The 20,704-nt window shown below is 45.5% G+C and overlaps 1 protein-coding gene across 1 annotated transcript in view; it reads right to left on the bottom strand.

Moving 5' to 3' along the window:
• DEF6 (DEF6 guanine nucleotide exchange factor) overlaps positions 1-20,704 on the bottom strand; it is a 419,734-nt gene that overhangs the window by 32,939 nt on the left and 366,091 nt on the right. The window contains exon 10 of the mRNA XM_078644309.1: positions 12,647-12,737. Within this exon, the coding sequence (XP_078500435.1) occupies positions 12,647-12,737 (91 nt within the window). The remainder of the gene's footprint in view (positions 1-12,646; positions 12,738-20,704) is intronic.

The following is a 20,704-nucleotide window of genomic DNA, read 5'->3' as shown; positions in this document are numbered from 1 at the left end:
CTCGGGGACTTGAACTTCCACCTCGAGAACAACAACGACACCAACTCCACCACCCTGATCAACAACCTAGCCAACCTCTGACTTATACAACTCATCACAACACCCACCCACTCTGCCGGTCACACGCTTCACCCATCTTCTCTGCAAGCCCCCACGTCTCCTTCAACCACACCACCGAACTCCACTGGACCGACCATAGCAGTATCCACTTCACCTTCAAGAAACCCACCACGCACCACCGCACCCAACAGATGCCTCGCCACTGCTGGAGCAAAGTCACCGAAGACCAGCTAACCACCACCCTCGCCCAGAGCCCATCCGCCAACCCCACCTACCCCGACATCGCCGCCCGCAACCTCAGACAGTAGATCAACGACTGCGCCAACACCCTCGCCCCGAACAAGAAACCCTCCAATAGTCACACCAACTAGAAAGCCAGCTGGTTCACTGAAGACCTCCGGGCCTCCAAGCACCTGCCGAAAGCTGGAGAAGATCTGGCTCCGTGAACGAACACCGGACAGCCACGCAACCCACAAGAATGCCACCCGCAGACACCATCACCTCATCAGATCCGCCAAAAGGGCCTCCTTCAAAGACCGCCTAGACAACAACGCGCCAACCAGCAAAGAGCTCTTCAACATCGTGAAGGAACTCTCCAACCCCAGCTCCAACACCAACGACGTCCCACCCTCGCAAGACCTGTGGGATTCGCTGGCCACCTTCTTCCACCGCAAGATCGCAGACATCCACGACAGCTTCAATGCCACGACCACCACGACAACCACTGAGATCTCCGCCCTCACGACCACCATCCGCACCAACCGCCTGCTCTCCTGGACCAACATCAACGACGATAACACCATCAAGATCATGAACACCATCCACTCCGGATCTCCGTCAGACACATGCCCACACCACATCTTCAACAAAGCCAGCACTTCCATCGCACCCCATCTCCGGAAAGTCATCAACACCTCCTTCAAGACAGCAACCTTCCTGGAGAGTTGGAAGCATGCAGAGATCAGAGACTTACTCAAGAAACCCAAGGCGGACCCCAAGGACCTCCGTTCCATCTCCCTGCTCCCCTTCCCGGCAAAGGTCATCGAGAAGACTGTCAACGAACAACTGACCTGCTACCTCGAGGAGAACAACATCCTGGACCCTTCCCAGTCCGGCTTCCGCAGCAACCACAGCACCAAAGCTGCCCTCATTGCCGCCACAGATGACATCAAGTCCCTGCTGGACAACGGAGAAACAGCAGCCCTCATCCTCCTGGACCTGCAGCCGCCTTCGACATGGTCTGCCACCACACACTGCGAACACGTCTCCACAACGCTGAGATCCAAGAGAAGGCCCTGGACTGGACCCCCTCCTTCCTCTCCGACAGAACACAGAGCGTCCGCCTTCCCCCCTTCCGCTCCGAAGCCACTGAGATCATCTGCGGCGGACCAACAGGGCTCATCCCTCAGCCCAACTCTGTTTAACATCTACATGGCACTGCTCGCCCACGTCGCCCGGCGGCACGACCTCAACATCATCTCCTACGCCGATGACACCAAGCTGATCCTCTCCCTCACCAAGGACCCCCACACTGCCAAAACCAACCTTCACGAAGAAATGAAGGCCGTCGCTGAATGATGAGGAACAGCCGACTGAAGCTGAACTCGGACAAGACAGAGGTCCTAATCCTCGGATCCACCCCTTTGGCCTGGGACAACTCCTGGTGGCCGACCGAACTGGAAACCGCTCCAACCACACAACCTAGGGGTCAACCTCGACTCCACCCTCTCCATGATTAAAAGGTGAACGCCGTCTCTTCCTCCTGCTTCAACACCCTCTGCATGCTCCGCAGGATCTACGAGTGGATCCCCACTGAAACGAGAAGAACGGTCACCCAGGCCCTCGTCAGCAGCAGGTTGGACTACGGAAACGCCCTCTACGCAGGAGCCTCTGCCAAACTCCTGAAACGGCTCCAACGCATCCAGAACGCCTCTGCACGCCTGATCCTCGACATCCCTCGTCACAGCCACATCACACTCCACCTGAGAGACCTGCACTGGCTCCCAGTCAACAAGTGGATAACCTTCAAGCTTCACAACACCGGACCAACGTACCTCAACAGACGACTCAGCTTCTACACCCCCACCCGCCAGCTCCGCTCCACCGACCTTGCCCTCGCCACAGTCCCCCGCTTCCGAAGAGCGACTTCCAGTGGCAGACCGTTCTTCCACCTCGCCGCCAAGACCTGGAACACCCTCCCTATCCACCTACGGCAGACCCAAGACCTGCTGACCTTTAGGAAACTCCTCAAGACCTGGCTTTTTGAGCAGTAGCAGCATTCCCCACCCCAGCACCTTGAGAACCTCACGGGTAGGGTGACCAACCATCTGTAAATTTCACGGACCGTCCGTAATTTGGACCTCATGTCCGTTGTCCATGAGGATACCTTTTACGGACGCCTTTTGTCCATAACTTTGGTCATTACAGGGAGCAGCACTGCTCCCTTGTGAGAAGCCTTAGCCCCTTGATGGGGGCGCCTCGCGCTCCTCCTCGGGAAAAAGAGCAGCCCCACCCCGCCCGTTGTCATTCTGTATGCTGGCTAATTGCCACATACAGAATGTCAATGGGGCAGTCTGAGGTGTTAAAGAATGTGGTGTCTTCCTCCTGCCTCAGTGTACAGCAGGGCATTCTGTTAGATAAAAGGTAAAACACCCATGATGCAATTTTGGAATACAGTTTATATAAAGAAGCCTGTAAAACAAGTTAAAAAGAACAGGTTATCATTATTTCACTGTCTCATTATTTTAGAACTGAAGTATTTTCAATATTATATTCAACAAAGCCATGGTTGCTGCTTTTTTATTTTAAGCAAATAACCATTGACAAAGTCAATAGTACTGGCTTGTTGTTGGTGTAATGATAGTTGCTGTTTTATATATCTGGATGCAATGACAGAAACAATATAATACCAGTCGCGCGGAACACTATGCTAAGTAGAGATTTTTAGCCTAGATGTTTTAAACCACGCCTTTAATGACATCGAACACTCCCTTTGAAGAGACCCCCCCACCCCCCAGTTTTTTAACATCACTTAAAGCCCTGGAAACAACACCATGTCACAGTCACCTCACATCCTGGCACTGTGCATCATGCATGACTCTACATTTTCAGATTGCCTATGTGCAGGGGCATAGTGAACCCTCCCCCACCCCTTGCTTTACAAACTACAGCAAGGTGAAGTTCTTGATGGGCCCCTTCTGTCTGTAACTCTGCAGACAAAGGCTCAGCTCATAATGTGAAATGGTAGGTGAGTAAATAAATGAAGGAATGTGTGAATGGCTGGATGGATTGGTGAAAGGATGAATGGATGAATGAAAGGGTGAATGGATAAGATAATGAAAGAAATGATGGTTGAATGAATGAGTGGAAGTATGGATGAGAGAAAAGGTAAATAGATGGATGTATGGGTGGGAGGGTAGATGGATGGGTTAGAGGGTAGATGGATGGGTAAAAGGGTAGATGGATGGGTAAAAGGGTATATGGATGGGTAAAAGGGTGGATGGGTGTGTGAAAGGATGGATGGATGAGTGAAAGGGTGGATGATGGGCGAGTGAATGGCTAGATGGATGAATGAGTGAAAGGATGGATGGATTGATGAAATGATAAGTGAAAGGGCGAATGGATGGATGGATAAGTGAAAGGGTGGATGTAAGGATTGATGAGTGAGTGAAAGGGGGTAGATGGACAAAAGGATGGATAGATGAGTGACGAAGTGAAAGGGTGGATGGGTGAGAGAACGGATGGATGAGTAATTAGGTCAATGGATGGATTCATGAATGGATGAGTAGATGGGTGGGTGGGTGGAAGGATGGATAAGTGAAAGGGGGATGGAGAGAGAAATGGAGGATGAATGACTAAAAGGGTTAATGGGTGGAAGGGTAAGTGACTGGGTGGATGGATGAGTAAGTGAAAAGATGGCTGGATGAGTGAAAGGGTAAATGGCTGGATAGATGAGTGAATAGATGGATGGGTAGAAGAGTGGATGGATGACTGTATGGATGGATGGGGTGAAAGGGTGGGACGATTAATAATGGCTGGATTAGTAAAAGGGTGGATGGAGGGATGGATGAGTGAAATGATGGATGGAAGGATACATGGTGGATAGGTTTGCAAATGGTTGAATATGTTTGGATATAGATGGACACATAGATGGAAGGACAGAATGAATGGTGAAAGACTGAATGATAGATAAAAGAATGATTACAGCTTGTAGCACCCATTATCTTAAGTAAAATTTCCTATACATTGACTTTCATGTTTATATGAGTTATTGTCTCTACATAATGTGTGCGTGATGTAACGCACTCCGACACCCTGCCCTACATACTTGGGATGAGTAACACTATAAAAGAAATTAAATACACATGAGAGATGGTCTATGTGAAGATGAGGGGCACCATTGGAGGGTGGTAGCAAGGCCCGACTGGCCAACCGAGCATCAGGTGTTTCCCTGGGAGGCTGGAAAGGGGGTGAGCGGTTTTGTTACTGGGGGCTGACACTGCAAACTTCCTTGTATAGCCAGTAGTTTTCAATCAACAATAAAAGCGACCTCGCTTATATTCAGGTGTGGCTCACCATCGTCTTGAGACTAAAGTACCTTCTGGAGCGAGATGCGAGTTTTGAAACGTCTAAGTTAGCAAGCTGCGGCCATACAGAAAAACCATGAAGTGCACAATTGTCTCAACCTAATATAAACTTATTTTGACTTGTACTTAAGTGGTTGTCTATTTACTTACTTATATACTATTGCGTGGCCTCCACTGACGTGTCTGTAAAACTTACCTTTTGTCCCGAAGTTTTGTCCTGAATTTTGACCTTTTGTCCTGAATTTTTGTCCGGAATTTTGACCCTTTGTCCTGAATTTTTACACTCGCCGTCCTGAATTTGCACCCATGCCAGTTGGTCACCCTACTCACGGGTGAGTAGTGCGCTTTACAAATGATATGATTGATTGACATTTGTTGCAGTTGTGCATATGTGATGAAACATTTAACATTTTGAAGTTACTTATAATGCCCTCCGAATGCTCAGTAATTATATGCAAATAAAGGCAGGATTCTGAAAGCAACATTGGTAATTGTTTGCTTTCAAATTGTGCAGGAAAGAAATGTTGTGCCGATTTAATTGGTGCTTATTTTGCTGCAGTACACAAAGAGCCCACTAGATGGAACCAAATGCTGCCAAGTCTAATAATAGCCACCACGAATATGAGCGCTCTTATATAGTTTCAAAACTCTAGCTCTTATGAATGATAGTAGAATTCCCAAAAGTTTATCTATGACCGAAGATATACATGGACATCCTAAGAATTTTGGGGGCCTTGGGCTAACAGTATTTTGGGGCAATTTTCGGAATAGCTTTGTATTTATATAATGTCAGTTCTTTCAAGCCCTCTTTGGCCAGGCCACTGACTGCACAGGCACACTGGCCCACATTCTAAATTCGTTTCCATCTATCATTTAGGGGTAGTGATATGTGTTTTCAATATTGTAATATAACAGCAGCTCACACATATTACTGCGAATAAAGTCTGTGACCCGCTGCCATTTCTCACATGTGAGAGCCTTTCATCTAAAATGAACTTTTTATGGATGTTGCATGAGGATGAAAAATCTTAAAACAACATTTCTCTGAAAATTGTCTGTAATAGACTCCCATACATCATCTGTATTCAAAATAAATTAAAGGAAAATAGTTTTTAAAATAATCTTTGTTTAAGAATCAGTCAAGATTATCAGGGCAGGGCTGTGTGGAGAAAAGAGCCGGCTCAATCAAGGAGCCCCTTGAAAGGCTGGGGTCCTCGACCAGAGCCTACTTTGCCATGCCTTAAAAGGTCTCTGAATTTGTAGTATAAACATTCAACTTAATCAGCTGCCTACCTGTGAATGTTACACCAGTTAGGATTGCCACATTTGTCAGAGAAAAGTATGGACAATTTGTTTATGTTTTAAGATTCTGCAAAGGTCCGCACATGACTCTAAAGTAGAACGTTACACTTTAAGTCGTCTGTATTCACTTTTACCATGACCATGTCTTTGTTTACTTTAAATATCAGTCACAGGTCATTAGGGCAGCCCTCGGACACATCTTAAAGTGTTTTCTTCTAACATTTACTTTTTAAAGGGAAACAAGCATTACAACACGGTCGTTAACCACAAAATACCTTTACCACGCATCCATTACCACTTATATGCCTTTACAAAGCATTTACATTTACAACGAAATACTAAGAATATGCCAGGTAAGTGTATATATGTATGTTTTATAGTTATAGTTAGAAGCTAGTTTTCATAGAAACAGTATTTATTGTTTTGTTAATAACTTTAGCGAATCTTCCCAACATTTTCAAAACTAGTATGTATCTCATTTAGATGATGTCTGGAAAGCTTCAGGGTAATTTGTCAAGCGGCGGCCAAGAAAAATGGCACACCCAAAATTTGCTTTCCCCATGCAATTTCTCACAGGGATTTTAGACATCACTACAGCCCGAACTGCTGAACGAAATTACACCAAATTTGACAGAAAGCTAGATCTTGTGCCAGAAAGAGTGCTTTTGGTAATTTGGTTTTAATCTGTTCAGTAGTTTTGGAATTATTAAAGAACAAAAGTTTACGTATACCTAGAGACAGGGATCAACCACAGAGCCACAACCCAACAACAATGCCGGGATTGGCTGCCACCACTTTAACCAGGAAGTGGCGGCAGCCATCTTGGGACTCAGACTCTAGCCCAGTCCAAAGAAAGAAATGCCAAAAAAACATACAAGGAGGCAGGGTAGAAATACCAAGACCCTCTAGGCCTGGTGGTGGGGTTTCACAGGGACCAAGCCTTGGGCCAAAAATGTTATTTAAAAAACAATTTGCTCCAAATTAACGGCGCATATGCGGCAACCAAACAAAAACCAAGCATGGTCTCCTGAACTTGTTTTTTTAAGCTCCCCTCCCCGGTTAGGCCAGGTTCCTGGGTGGGTTGGAATATGTCATTATAATTTGGTGGAAGGAGTGGTCATGTGGCCCCCCTCGTAGGTCACTTTCATCCCCGGGGACTCCGTCTCCTGGGGCCCAGCCACTAAATACAAAGGGGGCAGGAAGTAGGGGCACGTGCCAAACAACCAGGGCGAAATTGGGCCCCACGGACATCATTTTCAGAGGTCCCGCCACTGAATAAAGGGAGATGGGGGCATGCAGACTCCTCCCCAGGCTGCTTTAGACCCCGGGCCCCCATCGCCCAGCCGTAATAACAAAGGGGGAGGGGGCATGCTGCCACCCTCCCCGGGACGATTTTGCCCTAGGCACCCTATCCCCGGGGCCCAGCAAGATATGTAAAAGGGGAGTGGGGTCACGATTGGCCCGAGGTCCCCATACCCCAGGTCCTGGATCCCCTCCCTGAGCTAATAATGGCCCTGAGGAACTCTTCCACCAAGGGCGTTTCAGGGTATGTACTGGGGAGCCCATCTCCGGGACACAGCAATTTTCCTGTCTGCACTGGCACGAGCAGCTAAACCTGCATTTGCTCTCGCTTGGAGGGAGTAATTTCAAAACTCCTTCAAATTCACTCCTAGTCGGTAGGATCATGAAAAATGCCCCGCCCGCTTGGAGCACACGTTTCATCTTCTTCCCTGCTTGAAATGAAGCGGGCAGGAAAACAGATTAAAAGATTGCTCCCATCCATAGGACGCAGCATTTTTTGCTACTCCCTGAGGGCAGGAGCCATAGCGGCTTCCACTGGAAGCAGGAGCTCATAGTGTGGCGAGTGCCTTGGGTAGGGAACAGGACGCCCACTCTTTGTTGGCAGGGCCCAGTGGGATGGAATCCCTGGTGCTTAAATCAGTCCAGGAAGGGGAGCCACGTACCCCCTCACATCAAAAAACTGCACCAGGCCCTCCTCCGCCTGAAATATTTTGCCACGCCCCGTGGAAAGGGACCCTTAAAAAATGCACTGGGTCCTGGGGGATGGGGTCCCTGGGGTCAAAAGGGACTCGGGGGTTGGGTGCCTTTACGGCCAGGCCTTGCAGCCATTCCCTGGCTGCGCATGGCCAAAGGCTGTGCGCAGCACGGTTGGATTAACGTATGGTAATTAAATTTTACTTCACGTTAAAAAACCTAGAAATTTACTGAAAAAAGTGATTATTTTTAGTGTAAAAAATGTTAAGGTCTGTTTTATTTGTGAGCTGGATAATCAGTTTTAGCAGATCTGATGGCCACTCCAATTTCCACATCTTCTCCAGAAGAAAATGTCTATTAATTCTTGTAAAATGCTGTTGACAAGTCAAAGTATGACACATACAAAAGGTTGCTTTTTCTTAAAGGCATATTTTTCAACTACAAGATCTAATATAACACAACCATCCATTGTTGAATACCCTTTTTGAAACCAAATTTGGACTCACTGGAGAATATTAGCTTTGCTTACCCAATCCTCTAACAGCCCGAGGAGGTGTTTTGCATATATATCTTATTGGGAATATCAAGTAGCGTGATCATCACCCTAGAGATAGGTCTTAGTGAACAGATTAATTTGTTACAATCTACTACTACAGTCATTCATCACAAAAGTAAGAGAGGACTAAGGAAACTGCTCAGTATGTCATAAAACAGAACTATACTTAGTCATCACTGTCGAGTGAAGTCTGAATGAGCATTTTAGACTGTCACAAAGCGCTACCATACACATACATCAGCAGGAGACGTGCCAGTTTAGAGGCTAGTTCACTGATGCATAGTATACCTGCTTTAAAAATAGGGTTATAGATCAGCTGACATATATTACAGATAGTATCACTTATTAGTAGTACAGAAAGAATATAAATGTAACTATTGCAGTAGCTTAGTTTATATCTTTACGTTTTAGAAACTTTTACAAAACACTTCCACTCACTGAATGATGCCATCAGTTATGTCAAGTGACATCGTCCCTGAAACCTTTGTTTCTTTCAGTGAATTGCTAGTTTTTTTTAACAAAGTAAAATGTAATTAAAATACGTTAATCCGCAGGCTGGCAGGGTCGACGTGGCGAGCCCTTGTGTGCTCTCGGTGGAGCCACTCTTTCCCGGAAGCCTGCACCCTTCACTAAAGTGTCAATGACTCTCGGAGCTGGACACCGTGGCAATGCCAAGAGGTGGGGGATGGAAGCTGCGAGTTTAGGCGATTGGAGCACCGGAATTGAGCGAACACGGTAACTTGTGATAACGAAGGAAGTATTGGTCCTGGCAGCCTGAATCGGAGATTGAGGATTTAATGGCTTTCACATAGGAAGGTAAAAGTAAGGTAATTCTCAAAATGACCGGACTGCGGAGGAGAAGGCAATAAGAAGATACTGACTTTCGTGAATGAATTAAAAGGCTGCATAGACTATTTTTTTTAACAAGTTTGAATGAAAACTTTATTTAGGTTCTTGCTGCAACAATACAGGACAAACATTAACTGTTACTCGAGGCATTACTTTAATTAAAACAGTGCATTGTGTGATATCGAAGTGACACATTTATACTAGAAACGTCTTAGCCATGAGAGCAACGACACTAAAGCACTTAAATTATGTTGAAATATGCTCTGTGTAAAGCGCTACTGTTAGTGCGTTTATTTGAAGTGTTTGCATATAACTCTGGCTAATCAGAATAGGAAACCAATTACAAAGGTTATAAAGGTTAAGAATCGGTGCACTGGTCATTAGTGGGAACAAAATGCAGGAAATGAACTTGCTATTTTAGCATGACGATTCATCAAGTTAATTCTATTACTTTTTATGAGTGTTATTATGTTTTTGTTCATACCAGTGATCACAAAACTGTTTTTATTGTTTGACGTCTTCAAGCATTTCAGTGTGAAATTAAGGCAAGATACCTGTGATTGTTTTGTTTATATTATGCTTTATACAGTTTTAACCTCTTGGATGCGTGCAAAATGTTCCCGCGTTGCGGGAAAATTTCGCACAGGTGCAATTCGGACGGCTCCCGGCCGTCCGACGCACACGCCACCCGTAGCGTCGGATGGCCGGGAACCGTCCGATGCATCCAAAGGTTTAAAATGGCGCTCATCAGGTGACAAAGGCTGTAGAGCACAGCCAAAACGCGTCCTGTCTGGTGTGGTCTGATGGAATTCCTTGCATTATGAGTACTGTGTCTTTCTTATATGGGGAAAGGAGTTGTTGTGCTATATATATTTACTTTTTCGTTGTAAAGGTATGCTTGATAAAGGCTTATGCGTGGTAAAGGCTTGCGTGGTAGAGACTTGCATGGTAAAGACATGCGTCATAATGGCATGAGTTGTTCAGTCATACCTCTGTGTTAATAGTATGTACTGAAAAAATATCGACTTAAGGTAATTTTTCAAATTTTTGTACTGGCAGTGACATTAAAATACTGGTCACATCAGTAATAATCAGGAAGGTGGCAACCCTAGGTACAACACACAATGAAGACAACTGTCTTGCTGATGATGGCTCTCGCTAAGACACACTTATTGGCGAAGCAGTGGGTTTCAGCTGAGCTATTCGCTTTACCAATGATTAGAGCCGACTGGAGACATATGTCATGTTGCATGCACACGAAATGCTGTCAAAATTGAAATGGGTTTTGTATTAATCGAAATCCATTACAAATTAGCAGAGGATGCACATGCATGCATCTTGAAAAACAATCTTGCGCGTGTATAGGTTATGACACAGACTTGTTTTTATTTATATTTCTGAATATGGTGGACGGCTATGTTAGACTGCTTACTTAAGATGTCAAAAGAATGCACTTGAAGATCAAAAGAGGATGTGTCTGGTCTTGCAGCACTTTGCAGCTGCTTGGTCCTCATAAGACAAACAAATAATATAATTTTTAGGGGTGGGCGGAATGTTTCGTTCCGCCTGCAGAATTGGTTAAATTCTGGTCACTCTGCAATACTCTTCAACACAGAGTTCAGGTCAAATTCTGCCAATCACCACGTGGCGTAATTTTTCTCCTGCGAGGTTCCAGAAAATACGAGTTGGAAGGCGCCTGTGAGATCCTGCGTCCCCGAGCATGATTTTCTAATGTGAACGGTTGCAGGAAGTCACAGGCATTCACGATCAGAGGGCTGCCTCTCGAGTGGATTTGCTGATGCTCGAGTACATTTTTCAACGCTCAAGTAGATTTGCCATTGCTCAAGTAGATTTGCTGACGCTTGAGTAGATTTGCTGACGCTTGAGTAGATTTTCTACTTGAGCTCTAGAGCAATGGCTGGTGCTGTTCGTTCTGTTTTCCCTGCTGCTTTTGTTACCAGTGCTAAACTGCAGTGCGAACAGTGCAAGCTGCATATTTTTGAGTTGGGGGAACTCTGTGGAATCTCACTGAGCTTTTATGTAACTCCATGGAAATCCGCAGAATGAAACTCAACAAGTTACGCCCTCCCCACATAATTTTAGTAAAATCAAAAGAAGGTTTTGGCCAATGAGAGACCTAAAAAGATTCCCCTCAAGGAAGCAGTGGAGGGATGCAACTCATCCAATTTGATTAGTGTGAGATAGACAAAGACAATATAGACATTCAAATCATAAGCAAGGGGCTGCACCAAAGCCCACTCAATACATGTGTAGCGTATTGGAGACAACAGGTCTGGCCAAGAGGCGGCTAAAGCAGCCTGCAGTTGCGACCCTAAATTGTACTTCAACAGTTGATGGAATTGAAAAGGACAAATACGAATATACCCAAAAACCAGGTGAAAAAAATTGTGCATCTAGAATTTCATTTTATAAGGATAACATAAACTAATTTTGTTTGGGAATATAAGTACTGATATTGAGGAAATAATAGTTATGTTTATGGCTGTAACCCCTGCAAAAGCCACAGGTCTGCACTTGCTACAAAGCCGAATGATGAGTGTGAATGGGGACTGACAGTGTGCCGTGTTCTGCAGGATAACTGACTGGTGGTGTCACTAAAGAGTAGTATATGAACAGTGGAGGAGGGTGTCAGTAGAGAGCTGTGGGGTGGTGTGTCACCAGAGAGTGTGGTTAGAGTGCTAAAAGAGTGTGTGGATAGCGTGCCAATAGAGTGTGTGGATAGGGCGCCAGTAGAGTGTGGGGATATGGCTCCAGTAGTGTGCGTGGATGGAGTATCAAGAAAACTGATGGAGTATCAGCAGAGCGCATGAATGAAGTGTGAAGTAGAGAGTGAATGCGGTGACAGCAGAAAGCCTGGATGGGCTGTCAGAGCGTGCGTGAGAAGTTCGCAGAGTTGTGCAGGGGCACAATTTTGCGCTTACCTGCAAAGGGTGGTAGTGGAATGGCACCGGAGCATGGCGTGGGAGTGCAGGGCTGGAGAATCGCTAGGGAGCAGAGTAGATGCACTGGATCAGGTGTCTGTAGAGAGATGTTGGGAGTGTGGGACTGGGGGTCATGGTATGGAGAGATGCCGGGGCACTGGGTGTAGAGTGTGGACAGGGAGTCATTAAAGTGTGGTGTTGGGAGTACTACTTGGCGGTGTCAGTCGAGAGTGGTGTAGGAGATGTGGACGGGGTGTCCGGAGAGAGGTATCGGGAGTGCCGCAGACTGTTTCCAGATGTGGTGTTGGAGGAACGCGTGGAGTAGTACACCGTGCGGTAGGCTTCGCTCAGCTTACCTCCCGGAGCGATGGGGTGCATCAGCCGGTTCATCTGGACGTTCCAGTGCGAGACGTTGGTGCTGGCCTGACGCACCTTCCTTTGGGCCACCTGAAACACAGAATATAACATAATACATCCTGAAACACTTTCCTGTAGCCTACAAGAAGCACACAGTACAGAGTGCAAACAGCCATGGAATTATTTCCACCCTTTTAGCAGGCCGAATTCTTCCTACAAACTTCACTCTCACGCACAACTTCCTCACACTCTAACTTGTGGCAGGGTCGCCTGCCGCAAATACCTGCCTCTCCCTCCTTGGATACTCAAAAGGATACAACGTATTCTTAAAACACAGGCATGTGAGTGAGAAAGCCAAATACAGCAGGTGGCTCCTTCTAGAGTCAGCAGCCGGCTGAAGAAACTCAGGTTCCTTTGAGCCACATCAACATAAGCACAACTGTAAGTCAGCTGACACACCCTCTAGTGGGCCCTAGAAACAGAAACCCTTCAAGGGGCACAACAAAGTAATCTCAAGGCCACTAGAAGCAAGATATACTAAGGTGATCGGACTCGACCAAATTCCATCAGACACTGACATTAATACTACTGCAAAGACGCGTGCGTGGTGCACCTTCCTTTGTGCATCCAGACACCAGAGTGTGCAGGCATGATGCATGCGACTCTGGGGCTTCTGAGCACCCACCACAGGGAGCGGATCAGACAAAGCACCCGCCCTGGCTCCAGGATTCAGGATCTGGAGGGGCCATATAGAAGCACTGGAGGACGAGAAGGATATCCGATGGTTGCAACACAATGAACACAGGTTAGACCTACTGATGTAGATACTGGGGAAATATATTCAATTTTGACTATGTATGAGAAGCGAATTCAGTACCTTTGGAAACATTGGCACTATGAACACCGTGTCCTTTGCATATTCAATCGTTGTGATAGCTCTTCAGGCAGCAGGGCTGAACTGGGAACCCAAAACCGCCCTGGCAAAAATGAGCACAACAGGCCAGTGACTTTCTATTTGTTCCTTCTCCTTGTTCCCTTTATTCTTTCTCCCTCTTCACCCTCTCGCTCACCCTGGTGCCTGCTGCAATAAATCCTGGAAAGTCTTTTGGAAGGCCCTGAGGCAACCCTGCACTCTTAAAAGGCGTCCATCAATGGTTTCAGCCAGTGAGGGAAATGCCTTATGGGTTATATAGCCAATCTGGTCCTGGTAACCAGGCTGGAGCCTCTGATCGTTTTTAAGCCTCTGATCTTTAAGGGGTTGGATGCATTTTTGTGCCCAGTAGGTACTGTACCGGGGTGGGGAGTGTAGTGGGCACAGGACTCGGGTGCAGGCTATACTCTGTGCCCATTTGCCCAGTGCCATCTGGACATGGCAATCCTGGTCACAGCAAAGAAGCAGGATTCACCGCCACTTGGAACAACATAAAGGCCACATCTGACTCATGCTGCCTCGCAGCATTACTCTTACTAGACTCTTCCTTTGCCTTTGATACTGCTCATGCTGCAGACACTGTAATGCAATGTTTTTCATGCTTTGCCTCTATGAGACATTTTATTACATCACTTCCCCCTTTCTCCTCAGCAGTTTTCTCATCCACAGTTGGAGTGCCTCAAAGCTCCAGGCAGTCACTCTGATCTTCATACCTTAGCTCCTGACTGACGTCACCACCTCTCCATTCGCAGCTGCTGCAATTACACTGACTACACAAAAAACAGACTAAAGTTTAGGACCCTAGCAAGATCTTGATTTGTGTGCAAAAGGCCGATGCCTCCAAGCAGTGGACCACTGGATACTAACCAACCACCACAAGCTACACGTGTGAAAACGGAGATATTATCTTATGGGAAATGGACTGTGTTCCAGCCACCTGCCACCTGCCCAATAGAGGTTGGTCCACCTCCAAACCTATCAAACCAAGTTAGGAATCTGGGAGGGGGGGGACATCTTTCTATATAATGGGCTGCATATGCTTTCCCTTGCTTAGGTTTCCTTTAAAGGGTGCAACGCCCCATCAACAAAGTGCTTTCCCTTCTGGCCTAAGACACCAATATTATGCGATGTGCATAGCACACCGAATCATCAATGGCACCGGAGCACTCCTTCTTCAGCATAAACTCTTTAACTCCATCAAAGTAGATTACTTTGCTTTGGCTTCACCTCAATCTTGATCATCCCTTCCTTCAAAAAGAATTGGACAAGAGGAAGGTCCTCCTAATTGCAGCTGGCTAAAATTTGGAACTCAATACCTGACAAAATAAAAATATTTGACAACAACCTTTAGTTTTGGTTTGTCCTACGCATGTGATTTCCGATGCAACACACCATCCCTATTATTAAATAAGCGTAACTATTGACATCTGAGAATGCGTCCACATGCACGTCTACATTTTATTGCCGCATCTCAAGCTTATATGCAGCTATCAATTTTGCTGCACCCACTTTAGAGCCCATCTCCGAACCTCACACATACAGGCCTATTTACAACCAACACCTGCCATACAGGCCTATTTACAACCAACACCTGTCAAACAGGCCTATTTACAACCAGCAGTTGTCATACAGGCCTATTTACAACCAACACCTCTCATACAGGCCTATTTACAACCAACACCTGTCATACAGGCCTATTTACAACCAACACCTGCCATACAGGCCTATTTACAACCAACACCTGTCAAACAGGCCTATTTACAACCAACACCTGTCAAACAGGCCTATTTACAACCAGCAGTTGTCATACAGGCCTATTTACAACCAACACCTCTCATACAGGCCTATTTACAACCAACACCTGTCATACAGGCCTATTTACAACCAACACCTGCCATACAGGCCTATTTACAACCAACACCTGTCAAACAGGCCTATTTACAACCAGCAGTTGTCATACAGGCCTATTTACAACCAACACCTCTCATACAGGCCTATTTACAACCAACACCTGTCATACAGGCCTATTTACAACCAACACCTCTAATACAGGCCTATTTACAACCAACACCTGTCATACAGGCCTATTTACAACCAACACCTGTCATACCGGCCTATTTACAACCAAAACCTGTCATACAGGCCTATTTACAACCAACACCTCTCATACAGGCCTATTTACAACCAGCAGTTGTCATACAGGCCTATTTACAACCAACACCTCATACAGGCCTATTTACAACCAACACCTGTCATACAGGCCTATTTACAACCAACACCTGTCATACAGGCCTATTTAAAACCACCACCTGTCATACAGGCCTATTTACAACCAACATCTCTCATACAGGCCTACTTACAAACAACACCTGTCACACAGGCCCATTTACAACCAACACCTGCCATACAGGCATGTTTACAACCAGCACCTCTAATACAGGCCTATTTACAACCAACAGTTGTCATACAGGCCTATTTACAACCAACACCTCTCATACAGGCCTATTTACAACCAACACCTGTCACACAGGCCTATTTACAACCAACACCTGTCATACAGGCCTATTTACAACCAACACCTCTCAGACAGAACTATTTACAACCAACACCTCCCATACAGGCCTATTTACAACCAACACCTCTCATACAGGCCTATCTACAACCAACACCTCTCAAACAGGCCTACTTACAACCAACACCTCTCATACAGGCCTATCTACAACCAACACCTCTCAAACAGGCCTATTTATAACCAATACCACTCACACAGGCCTACTTACAACCAACACGTCTCATACAGGCCTATTTACAACCAACACCTCTCACAGAGGCCTATTTACAACCAACACCTTTCATACAGGCCTACTTACAACCAACACCTGTCATACAGGCCTATTTACAACCAACACCTCGCATACAGGCCTATTTACAACCAGCAGTTGTCATACAGGCCTATTTACAACCAACACCTCTCATACAGGCCTATTTACAACCAACACCTCTCATACAGGCCTATTTACAACCAACACCTCTAATACAGGCCTATTTACAACCAACACCTGTTATACAGGCCTATTTACAACCACCACCTGTCATACAGGCCTATTTACAACCAACATCTCTCATACAGGCCTACTTACAAACAACACATGTCACACAGGCCTATTTACAACCAACACCTGTCATACAGGCATGTTTACAACCAACACCTCTAATACAGGCCTATTTACAACCAACAGTTGTCATACAGGCCTATTTACAACCAACACCTCTCATACAGGCCTATTTACAACCAACACCTGTCACACAGGCCTATTTACAACCAACACCTGTCATACAGGCCTATTTACAACCAACACCTCTCAGACAGAACTATTTACAACCAACACCTCTCATACAGGCCTATCTACAACCAACACCTCTCAAACAGGCCTATTTATAACCAATACCACTCACACAGGCCTACTTACAACCAACACGTCTCATACAGGCCTATTTACAACCAACACCCCCCACAGAGGCTTATATACAACCAACACCTCTCATACAGGCCTACTTACAACCAACACCTCTCATACAGGCCTATTTATAACCAATACCACTCACACAGGCCTACTTACAACCAACACGTCTCATACAGGCCTATTTACAACCAACACCTCTCACAGAGGCCTATTTACAACCAACACCTCTCATACAGGCCTATTTACAACCAACACCTCTCATACAGGCCTATTTATAACCAACACCTCTCAAACAGGCCTATTTATAACCAATACCACTCACACAGGCCTACTTACAACCAACACGTCTCATACAGGCCTATTTACAACCAACACCTCTCACAGAGGCCTATTTACAACCAACACCTTTCATACAGGCCTACTTACAACCAACACCTCTCATACAGGCCTATTTACAACCAACACCTGTCATACAGGCCTATTTACAACCAACACCTGTCATACAGGCCTATTTACAACCAAAACCTGTCATACAGGCCTATTTACAACCAACACCTCTAATACAGGCCTATTTACAACCAACACCTGTCATACAGGCCTATTTACAACCAACACCTGTCATACAGGCCTATTTACAACCAAAACCTGTCATACAGGCCTATTTACAACCAACACCTCTCATACAGGCCTATTTACAACCAGCAGTTGTCATACAGGCCTATTTACAACCAACACCTCATACAGGCCTATTTACAACCAACACCTGTCATACAGGCCTATTTACAACCAACACCTGTCATACAGGCCTATTTAAAACCACCACCTGTCATACAGGCCTATTTACAACCAACATCTCTCATACAGGCCTACTTACAAACAACACCTGTCACACAGGCCCATTTACAACCAACACCTGCCATACAGGCATGTTTACAACCAGCACCTCTAATACAGGCCTATTTACAACCAACAGTTGTCATACAGGCCTATTTACAACCAACACCTCTCATACAGGCCTATTTACAACCAACACCTGTCACACAGGCCTATTTACAACCACACCTGTCATACAGGCCTATTTACAACCAACACCTCTCAGACAGAACTATTTACAACCAACACCTCCCATACAGGCCTATTTACAACCAACACCTCTCATACAGGCCTATCTACAACCAACACCTCTCAAACAGGCCTACTTACAACCAACACCTCTCATACAGGCCTATCTACAACCAACACCTCTCAAACAGGCCTATTTATAACCAATACCACTCACACAGGCCTACTTACAACCAACACGTCTCATACAGGCCTATTTACAACCAACACCTCTCACAGAGGCCTATTTACAACCAACACCTTTCATACAGGCCTACTTACAACCAACACCTGTCATACAGGCCTATTTACAACCAACACCTCGCATACAGGCCTATTTACAACCAGCAGTTGTCATACAGGCCTATTTACAACCAACACCTCTCATACAGGCCTATTTACAACCAACACCTGTCATACAGGCCTATTTACAACCAACACCTCTAATACAGGCCTATTTACAACCAACACCTGTTATACAGGCCTATTTACAACCACCACCTGTCATACAGGCCTATTTACAACCAACATCTCTCATACAGGCCTACTTACAAACAACACATGTCACACAGGCCTATTTACAACCAACACCTGTCATACAGGCATGTTTACAACCAACACCTCTAATACAGGCCTATTTACAACCAACAGTTGTCATACAGGCCTATTTACAACCAACACCTCTCATACAGGCCTATTTACAACCAACACCTGTCACACAGGCCTATTTACAACCAACACCTGTCATACAGGCCTATTTACAACCAACACCTCTCAGACAGAACTATTTACAACCAACACCTCTCATACAGGCCTATCTACAACCAACACCTCTCAAACAGGCCTATTTATAACCAATACCACTCACACAGGCCTACTTACAACCAACACGTCTCATACAGGCCTATTTACAACCAACACCCCCCACAGAGGCTTATATACAACCAACACCTCTCATACAGGCCTACTTACAACCAACACCTCTCATACAGGCCTATTTATAACCAATACCACTCACACAGGCCTACTTACAACCAACACGTCTCATACAGGCCTATTTACAACCAACACCTCTCACAGAGGCCTATTTACAACCAACACCTCTCATACAGGCCTATTTACAACCAACACCTCTCATACAGGCCTATTTATAACCAACACCTCTCAAACAGGCCTATTTATAACCAATACCACTCACACAGGCCTACTTACAACCAACACGTCTCATACAGGCCTATTTACAACCAACACCTCTCACAGAGGCCTATTTACAACCAACACCTTTCATACAGGCCTACTTACAACCAACACCTCTCATACAGGCCTATTTATAACCAATACCACTCACACAGGCCTACTTACAACCAACACATCTCATACAGGCCTATTTACAACCAACACCTCTCAGAGAGGCCTATTTACAACCAACACCTCTCATACAGGCCTATTTATAACCAACACCTCTCACACAGGCCTATTTACAACCAACACCTCTCATACAGGCCTATCTACAACCAACACGTCTCATACAGGCCTATTTATAACCAATACCACTCACACAGGCCTACTTACAACCAACACGTCTCATACAGGCCTATTTACAACCAACACCTCTCACAGAGGCCTATTTACAACCAACACCTGTCATACAAGCCTATTTACAACCAACACCTCTAATACAGGCCTATTTACAACCAACACCTGTTATACAGGCCTATTTACAACCACCACCTGTCATACAGGCCTATTTACAACCAACATCTCTCATACAGGCCTACTTACAAACAACACCTATCACACAGGCCTATTTACAACCAACACATGTCATACAGGCATGTTTACAACCAACACCTCTAATACAGGCCTATTTACAACCAACAGTTGTCATACAGGCCTATTTACAACCAACACCTCTCATACAGGCCTATTTACAACCAACACCTGTCACACAGGCCTATTTACAACCAACACCTCTCAAACAGGCCTATTTATAACCAACACCTCTCAAACAGGCCTATTTATAACCAATACCACTCACACAGGCCTACTTACAACCAACACGTCTCATACAGGCCTATTTACAACCAACACCCCTCACAGAGGCTTATATACAACCAACACCTCTCATACAGGCCTACTTACAACCAACACCTCTCATACAGGCCTATTTATAACCAATACCACTCACACAGGCCTACTTACAACCAACACGTCTCATACAGGCCTATTTACAACCAACACCTCTCACAGAGGCCTATTTACAACCAACACCTCTCATACAGGCCTATTTACAACCAACACCTCTCATACAGGCCTATTTATAACCAACACCTCTCAAACAGGCCTATTTATAACCAATACCACTCACACAGGCCTACTTACAACCAACACGTCTCATACAGGCCTATTTACAACCAACACCTCTCACAGAGGCCTATTTACAACCAACACCTTTCATACAGGCCTACTTACAACCAACACCTCTCATACAGGCCTATTTATAACCAATACCACTCACACAGGCCTACTTACAACCAACACATCTCATACAGGCCTATTTA

This window comes from Lissotriton helveticus, chromosome 5_1, assembly GCF_964261635.1.
Source record: "Lissotriton helveticus chromosome 5_1, aLisHel1.1, whole genome shotgun sequence".
Lineage (NCBI taxonomy): Eukaryota > Metazoa > Chordata > Amphibia > Caudata > Salamandridae > Lissotriton > Lissotriton helveticus.
The sequence above is the reverse complement of the archived record's forward strand: the minus strand, read 5'-3'. Positions and strand labels throughout refer to the sequence as shown.